General features: G+C 36.6%; 1 protein-coding gene across 1 annotated transcript; it reads left to right on the top strand.

Moving 5' to 3' along the window:
• The first annotated feature begins 480 nt into the window (after nucleotides 1-480).
• Nucleotides 481-2293, top strand: LOC113286208 (serpin-ZX-like). The gene is made up of 2 exons (XM_026534890.1): nucleotides 481-986; nucleotides 1137-2293. Exons 1-2 carry the CDS (start codon nucleotides 582-584, stop codon nucleotides 1956-1958), a joined length of 1227 nt encoding a protein of 408 aa, XP_026390675.1. The 5' UTR covers nucleotides 481-581; the 3' UTR covers nucleotides 1959-2293.
• Nucleotides 2294-9964: the final 7671 nt, after the last annotated feature.

Raw genomic sequence — 9964 nt, 5'->3', positions numbered from 1 at the left:
TGCCTTTGGATGATTCGCAAGTATCCAAAGCTGATTTCACTTGGAATGGTAGATGCAAAAGTTGCTGTTACTTCTATTATTCACAAGTGTTTCGTTGAAGTTGACGAAAAAGGAACTGTAGCCGCTGCCTCTACTGCTGTTGTTTTAGGTGCATCGTTTACATGCTCAGCCCCTCCAGTTCCTCCTGTGCATTTTGTTGCAGATCATCCATTCATGTTTATGATCAAAGACAACTATACTGGAGTTATATTGTTCACTGGATACGTTCTTAATCCTCTCTGTTAACCTCTTGATTTTATTGTTCTTTTTTCACTTTTGAGTTGTTACCACGTATTCGAAATAGTACTATCACTTGCATTCTGATGTCCAGACAAAATTACTTCTCTACGTAAACTTCTACACCTGGCATCCGAGTTGAACGATAATTACTAAGTTTTTAATAGATTAATTGTATTACCGGTTCAGCTTAATATTCAAAACTTAAATATACTCTGAAATGAGATATACCCAGCGTATCTGTGAGTTGAATACCTTTAACATCTAAACCTGTTTATCGTTCGTTGATAATCCAAAATTTGTTCATGGATTTCAAATCCAGGTTACCTTTAAGTGTCCAGATTGATTCATGTTTAGCACTCGTTAAGCACGTTTGGCAAAATGAAGCCAAAGATCAAAATTTTGCATTTTCTCCATTTTCAATTTATGTCGCTCTTGGTTTATTAACTTCTGGATCAAAAGGTGCACCCTTAAAACAGTTGCTGGCATTCCTCAAGTGTGATAGCCTTGATCATCTTACTTCAGTTAGTTCTCAACTGATTGCTTCTTTAGATCATGCCCGTATTGGCACCGGAAGTGATGGAGGACCCAAAATATTGACTGTCAATGGTGTTTGGGTGGAGAAAACTTGGCCTCTAGAACCTTCTTTCAAGGATATTGCTAGTTCAGTCTATAGATCTGGAGCTGAGTCTGTGGATTTCATAAACAAGGTGAAAATTTACCATTTTTTAGTTTACATACCGATATTAAGTAATGGCTTCCAGCATCTTCTATTTCCGTGACGTTTTCATCTGTTGCAACTGTAAAATGTCGTGTTCATTTAACATATTTTCATAGTTAAATATTTAAATGCTGTGCAGGCCGAAGAATTTACGGACATGGTGAATAAATGGATTGAAAAGGAAACAAATGGACTCATTCAAAATCTCATCCCTAGTGATGCGATCACAGAAGAGACAGTTCTTGTACTTGTAAATGGACTCTATTTCAAAGGATCTTGGAAGCAAAAATTTGATCCATCAAAAACAATCGACTCAAACTTTTATCTCGGCGATGAAACCTCGTCACCGGTTACAGTCCCTTTCATGATGGACAACAACGAAAATCATTTTGTTTCTTGTTATGTCGGATTCAAAGTACTTCAACTCCCATATGAACAATTCAGTTCTATCAATGTAAGTAATCAAGGAGACAACTATGCTATGTACATATTTTTACCTGACAGACGAGATGGGCTAGGGAATTTAATTGAGCAAGTTAGTTCGGAACCAGGTTTCTTAGACCGTCATCTCCCAACTAGACGTGTCAAAGTGAGACAACTAAAAATTCCTAAATTTAAGTTATCATTTGGATTCGACGCTTCTAGAGTTCTTAAAGAAAACATGCATCTAGATTTGATTTTTGATTCTCGTCGAGCAGAGCTGACTGAGATGGTGATGCGCGTAAAAGTCGGATCCAGCAAATTTAACCTTGCTGTTTCAGGAATTTATCACAAGTGCTTTGTTGAGATTGACGAAGAAGGAACTGAAGCTGCTGCGGCAACTGCCGTTGTTCGTGTGAAAACGTCATTACCCGCTCCGGTAGACTTCATTGCTGATCATCCATTCCTGTTTATTATCAGAGACAATGTTAATGGGGTGGTTTTCTTCATGGGTCATCTTCTTAATCCCCTGTTGGCTTGACTTCCTTATTTTAAGCTAGATCAACATGTTCATTATCTTGAAGATGTTGGTGTATTTCTTGGATTTCATGTTGCTTTCCTTTCTTGTTGTTCTCTTGTGCCTTCTTGACACTTTTGTTTGAAAAAAAGCACACATTATTTTACATATAGATAACATTTGTACACCATAACCTAGTCTAGTGACCAGCCGTGGAGGTGGAGTACTGTGCCACCATTCACTTACAAGTTACAACACAATTTATTCTTGCTATTGCATGCACACATTTTCACCCGACAGACAGATAATCTAACTGCGCAAGCAATTGATTTGGATTCCAGTTGCCAAATGAGACAACTCCTTTAGTCTGTAAATTGCATTGGTGCTGGGAATTCTGTTTCAGGAGCTTAACTAGAGACCAAGTGTTTGGCCTCGGGCTTCCAGACAGTTATCTTCCAAAATGAGACAATTCATCTGGACTCAATGACAACGTGTCGCTAGGTTTGCATTTACATTCATCCGCAGCAGTTAGCAGGTTTAAAAACTGGAAATAGCATTGGTGCTAGGCATAGAGATGAAGTGTTTTACTTGTCGTAGTTTTTTTCTTGAACAAGTCTGACAAACCTTTGAATTTTGAACAGATCAACAATATATTTTTCTTCATCACTAAGTTGTTAATAGATTAGTTGATTAAATACGTTATCAGTTCAGCTTAATATTCAAACTATCCAATATTTAAAAGCTAAGTACAAATGAATAAATATGTGGTGGAATCTGATACCAATTCCAAATTTTTGTAAGTTGAATAACCTCGATTTCAAAAGTTGTTTATTATTCCTTGATATCAAAACTATGTTCATGAATTTCTTCAAATCCGGGTTACCTATTTCCTCAAAAACGAACTCCAGGTTACCTATAAGTGTCTAATTGGATTCATGTCTACCACTGGTTAAGCACGTCTGGAAAAACGAAGCGAAAAACCAAAATTTTACATTTTCTCCATTTTCAATTTATGTTGCTCTTGGTTTATTAACTTCTGGATCACAGGGTGCAATCTTAAAACAGTTGTTGGCAGTCTTCGACTAGGGTGAAGTCGTAACAAGGTAGCCGTAGGGGAACCTCTCGCTGGATCGAATCAGAGAGAGCCAAGAAAACGGAAGGTTTCGGAAAAACGGAAGGTTTTGGAAAAACTAAGGTTAAAGGAGAATCGATTCTAGTTTATGCAACTAGTATCACACGGTGTTGTGACACCAACTCTACGTATCATAGCCAGTTTCCTTATTTAGAACTACTACAATTAGTTGGTTTATTTCCTTGTTTAGATAGTTGTTTAAGAGTTATTAAAACTCTAAGTTGTTTACTTCTTCTGCACGGCTTTGAAGCTATATATACCCTGGCCAACAATTATTTTGGATTATCAGTTAATACAATTCACAAACTCTTAAACTTCTTCATAGAGGTGGCTAACCCCCAACTCAAAGGGTTTTATCCTGGTTTAACGTAGATAGTTGGTCTGATATCTCTGTGTTTGGTGTTGGACCATAACACCTGGATCAGAGCAGGTTTTGCTCAAACCTTAAATTCTACATTTTTTTCTTTGTTTTTTCTTTTCGCGATGACATACATAGAGGATTTGTCTCTCCTGCAACAAATTTTGGGACGCTCCTAAAAGTTATCTTATTTGCTTTCTCATCTTCCTTTTTCTCCATAGAGAACTAGCATAAAGTAAAACAAATACAAAACGTGGGTAATTTGAAACAAAAAGGGTATGCTAACTTTTGAGAATTACCATACAAAGTAATTTACCACTAGGCATGATCTTTATGCATTCAGGATATACGGGTTTAAAATGAAGATAGAATATTTGACAGTGAAAAGTAAAAGCAATGGTTGGCACCAGATCCTCATTATTGTCCTAATATCAAAAGAGAGATTCGCCAAAAGAATGCAACTAAAATCACAACTGCTGACCATTAACTCAGTTTTTCCTTCCTACTTTGACAGTATATGCCTACTGAAATCACTAGCTTGAAAATGTATGAAGAAACTGACATGACAGAAAGCAAAAAAGGTTTTAGCACACCTTTACCCAGCACCCTTTCTTAGATATCATTGACACAACAATTAGATGTTATATTGTGTTCATGCACGAAACCAAATACTATGTAGCAACAAATTAAAATGTTCTTTTATGTTACTTCGAAACACAAACATGTATATTTTAGAGTTTTTCACTCATTCAAGTCCATATACACCTGTATATCAACTAAATAATATAGCAAATACTACTCTAATTGTTTTTAACTTATAACTAGATATACAAATGTAACAAATCCAATAATGGAAGTCATAAAAAATGACATCAACAATTTCTGGGTAAAGCTAACTGATCTTGACTCAAAACTCTCAATAATCTTTGAAAGGTAGGACATGACATCAAAATCCATATAAGATGACGAATTCTATCATGCAAAATGATCAAGTAAAACAGTTCTCTCTTTGGCATTTTCACAAACAACAAAAAGCTAACAAAACCCTAAAACAATGACAAGTACCAACATTCTCTGATGATCAAACAAATTTCAGTAAGAAACCCTAAAATTAGTGACAACCCCACATTCAAAAACCCACAAAGATACCGAAAAACTACATCAAATCTACCAAGAAACCCCTAGAATTAAAAGATCCAAGAACTGAACAAAAGGGGGCAACTGAAATTGAAAGAGATCAAGGGTAAAAGAATGAACTACCATCAAATACTCAAATTAGCATATCAAAAAAGAAACCCAATATTCCAAAATCATCAAAAACCCATATGAAAATGATAGCAAATATATGGATGCGAAATTATACCTGATGTCGATTCTTCTAAAACAAGCTGATGAGTTGAAAGTGATAAGTTGAGAAATTAGTTGTGAGTGATGAAGAAAACGATCAGTAAGAAACTAGTAGATCTATTAAGAGAGGGATGAAGAAGATAACTCTGTGAGAAGGAGATCAAGGTTTTTCTCCAATCCTCCATTTCTGCTCTCGATGGAAAACTGACGGAAGAAACGAGGAAAAGAAAAATGAAAGAAATCTCTGATTTAAAGGATGAAGGGTATTTTTGTATAATCTTGCGACTCAGTGGTTTGAGTGATTGAGTCAGTGGCATCTTCACACCTGACTCTATAGGTCCCGCGTCAGGGGTTGGCAGCGAGTCAGCTTGTGAGTCAGGGGTTATAAAAAATGCAAAACAAACAGTCTGACTGCTGACTCGGCGCGAGTCAGGGATTGACTCGGACCCAGACGCCGAGTGAACTGCAAACAAACAAGTCCTTAATGGGGTGGTTTTCTTCATGGGTCATCTTCTTATTCCCCTGTTGGCTTGACTTCCTTATTTTAAGCTAGATCAACATGTTCATTATCTTGAAGATGTTGGTGTATTTCTTGGATTTCATGTTGCTTTCCTTTCTTGTTGTTCTCTTGTGCCTTCTTGACACTTTTGTTTGAAAAAAAGCACACATTATTTTACATACAGATAACATTTGTACACCATAACCTAGTCTAGTGACCAGCCGTGGAGGTGGACTACTGTGCCACCATTCACTTACAAGTTACAACACAATTTATTCTTGCTATTGCATGCACACATTTTCACCCGACAGACAGATAATCTAACTGCGCAAGCAATTGATTTGGATTCCAGTTGCCAAATGAGACAACTCCTTTAGTCTGTAAATTGCATTGGTGCTGGGAATTCTGTTTCAGGAGCTTAACTAGAGATCAAGTGTTTGGCCTCGGGCATCAGACAGTTATCTTCCAAAATGAGACAATTCATCTGGACTCAATGACAACGTGTCGCTAGGTTTGCATTTATATTCATCCGCAGCAGTTAGCAGGTTTAAAAACTGGAAATAGCATTGGTGCTAGGCATAGAGATGAAGTGTTTTACTTCTCGTAGTTTTTTTCTTGAACAAGTCTGACAAACCTTTGAATTTTGAACAGATCAACAATATATTTTTCTTCATCACTAGTTGTTAATAGATTAGTTGATTAAATATGTTATCAGTTCAGCTTAATATTCAAACTATCCAATATTTAAAAGCTAAGTACAAATGAATAAATATGTGGTGAAATCTGATACCAATTCCAACTTTTTGTAAGTTGAATAACCTCGATTTCAAAAGCTGTTTATTATTCCTTGATATCAAAACTATGTTCATGAATTTCTTCAAATCCGGGTTACCTATTTCCTCAAAAACGAACTCCAGGTTACCTATAAGTGTCCAATTGGATTCATGTCTACCACTGGTTAAGCACGTCTGGAAAAATGAAGCGAAAAACCAAAATTTTACATTTTCTCCATTTTCAATTTATGTTGCTCTTGGTTTATTAACTTCTGGATCACAGGGTGCAATCTTAAAACAGTTGTTGGCAGTCTTCGACTGGGGTGAAGTCGTAACAAGGTAGCCGTAGGGGAACCTCTTGCTGGATCGAATCAGAGAGGGCCAAGAAAACGGAAGGTTTTGGAAAAACCTAAGGTTAAAGGAGAATCGATTCTAGTTTATGCAACTAGTATCACACGGTGTTGTGACACCAACTCTACGTATCATAGCCAGTTTCCTTATTTAGAACTACTACAATTAGTTGGTTTATTTCCTTGTTTATATAGTTGTTTATATAGTTGTTTAAGAGTTGTTTAAACTCTAAGTTCTTTACTTCTTCTGCACGGCTATGAAGCTATATATACCCTGGCCAACAATTATTTTGGATTATCAGTTAATACAATTCACAGACTCTTAAACTTCTTCATAGAGGTGTCTAACCCCCAACTCAAAGGGTTTTATCCTGGTTTAACGTAGATAGTTGGTCTGATATCTCTGTGTCTGGTGTTGGACCATAACACCTGGATCAGAGCAGGTTTTGCTCAAACCTTAAATTCTACATTTTTTTCTTTGTTTTTGCTTTTCGCGATGACATACATAGAGTATTTGTCTCTCCTGCAACAAAGCATCAATGAAATTACAACCAAAATTGATACTCTTGTCACAACTATTAACAACAATCATACTCATGATTAAGAAGCTCGTGAAACGAAAGAAAGCCGAAGAAAAACAACTTCGAGAAGACGATCGTGATTTAAGGAAATTAGATTTATCTGAGCATACAAAAGAGCTTTCCAGCACTCTTACAGCAGATCTTACATAAGCTTTAACTACATCTTTAGAAACCACTTTACGTGTGGTGTTCAGAGAATTCTATTCTCCATAGGATCAACGTAATAGGACTGCTGCTCCTCCAGAACCTCCACCTCCTCCTGGTGGTAATAACAATAATATTCGCGTTGAATCCATAAGTTTGAAATTCCAATTTTTGATGGTGATGATCCTGATAGTTGGATTTTTAATGCAGACCAGTATTTTAGTTTGCATGTTGTGGCTGATGATGTCAAACTTGCCATTGCTTCTGCCCATCTTAAGGATGATGCCAATGCTTGGTGTCCTTGGAAACGAACCACAGTTGTTGTGACTACATGGTTGGAGTTTTGTTCTCTTGTTCGTGCTCTTTTTTCTTCTACGAAGTTTGTAGATGCTCACATGGCAATCAACACAATTAAGCAAAAAGGTACGGTCTGTGAGCACATTCTTGTGTTTGAAAGGTTGTTGAATTTTGTTACAGATTTGCCTGAAGATCACTTGATTAATTGTTTTATTCACTCACTAAAACCGGATATTGGTTCCATGGTTAAACTACTTGAACCTTCCACCTTAACTGCGGCTTTCACAAAGGAAATTAATCAAGAAGATGTTTTGATAGCCACTAGTTTACCCCAAAACTTTATCGTCCTCCACCGCTCATGTCTACACCAGATGTTATTGCTACTCAATTTAGAAAACCTAATCTACCACCTGACGCTAAGAGACTTACATGGGAAGAACAGAAGGGAAAACGCGACAAAGGGTTGTGTTTTAATTGTGATCAATTATTTACTCCTGGGAATTTGTGTTTGAATCCAAGATTGTTGCTATTGGAGGGATCTCCAGATATGGATAAGTCTGTTAAGGAGAAAATTAATGAAGAACTTATCAAGGAACAAGACACAATTTTTGATGAAACACCGGAGCCAGCAATTTCTTTTCACTCACTAATGGGTTCTCCTTCTCCTAGAACAATGCGCATCTCAGGTTTTACAAAAGGACAACCATTAACAGTTCTTCTGGATTCAGTTTCTACTTATAATTTCCTTCATCCAAGAATCGCTAAGCAATGTGGTTATCCAATTTGCTCTGAAAATGTTGCTTTACGTGTGATAATTGGTGATGGTGGTCAGATAAGTACTCAGAATTTTTGCTCTAATATTCCACTTAAATTCCAAGATTATGAGTTTACTTCTGATTTTCATCTTTTATCTATTAGAGGATGTGATGATGTGCTCGGCATTCAATGGTTACGCACATTAGGTACAATTTCTTGGGATTTTGCGGCTCTGACAATGAAAATCTGCATTAATGATTCTGACATTATTTTGGTTGGCAATCATTCTCCAACAATAATGATGTTGGATAGTTTTCCCATACAGCGTTTATTGGATAGGGAGCAATATGGATTTTTGTTCCAATTATGTGCATTAAATGATGTTACACCTATCACTGCTTCAGTTTTGGCACCTGAAATCCGACAGTTGGTATCTACATATTCAGATATTTTTGAGACTCCTACTACACTGCCTCCTTCACGACAGCATAACCATCATATTCCATTACAACCTGATTCCTCACCTGTCAATGTTCGTCCTTACCGTTACCCACATTTTCAGAAGAATGAAATAGAGAAGATTATTTCAGAGTTACAACAAGCAGGACTTATTCAACAAAGTTCAAGTCCTTTCTCTTCTCCTAATTTGATGGTTCGAAAGAAAGATGGCTCTTGGAAAATTTGTGTGGACTATCGTGCACTAAATAAGATCACCATAAAGGATCATTTCCCAATTCCTATGGTTGACGAACTTCTTGATGAGTTATATGGTGCTTGTATATTCACAAATCTTGACTTACGTTCTGGTTATTATCAAATCAGACTCTTTGGCCCTGATATTCACAAGACTGCTTTTCGTACCCATAATGGGCATTACGAGTTTCTTGTCATGCCATTTGGTCTTTCGAATGCACCAGCCACCTTTTAAAGCTTGATGAATCATATATTCAGACCCTTTTTGCGCAGGTTTGTACTTGTGTTTTTTGATGATATATTGATCTATAACAAGAGTTTTTCTGAGCATGTTGAACATCTAAATGCAATTTTTGAGATTTTACGATCTCATAAGTTGTTTCTGAAGGAATCCAAGTGTACGTTTGCTCAATCTTCTGTGGGTTATTTAGGCCATGTTATTTCATCTGAAGATGTCTCAGTTGAAGATGATAAAATTAAGAGCATTCTTTCTTGGCCTATTCCTAGTACAATTAAGGAGCTTAGAGCATTTTTGGGTCTTGCTGGTTATTATCGCAAGTTTGTTAAGAACTTTGGCATGATTAGCCACCCCTTAACTCAGCTGTTGAAGAAAGATGCTTTTGTTTGGACTGATGCTGCAACATCTTCTTTCAAACAACTACAACATGCTCTTACTACTAATCATGTATTAATATTACCATATTTCACCAAGGATTTTTATCTTGAGTGTGACGCTTATGGTGGAGGTCTAGGTGCTGTGTTAATGCAATTTCAGAGACCTATTGCTTATTACATCAAATCATTATCTGGTAAGAACTTAAATCTTTCCATCTATGACAAAGAGATGTTGGCAATTATGTCTGCTGTTCAGAAATGGCAACCATACTTAATGGGACGACACTTCAAGATTTATACAGATCATAGGAGCTTGAAATATTTTTTGGATCAAAAATTATCATCTATGGAACAGCAAAGATGGCTATCCAAGTTGTTGGGATATGACTATCAGATTATTTTTCGCAAAGGTAAGGAGAATATTGCTGCAGATTCTTTATCTTGTCTGTCAGGTCCTCAACTAGATTTACTCTCCACACCTATCT

This window comes from Papaver somniferum, chromosome 6 (assembly GCF_003573695.1).
Source record: "Papaver somniferum cultivar HN1 chromosome 6, ASM357369v1, whole genome shotgun sequence".
Taxonomy (NCBI): domain Eukaryota; kingdom Viridiplantae; phylum Streptophyta; class Magnoliopsida; order Ranunculales; family Papaveraceae; genus Papaver; species Papaver somniferum.
The sequence above is the reverse complement of the archived record's forward strand: the minus strand, read 5'-3'. Positions and strand labels throughout refer to the sequence as shown.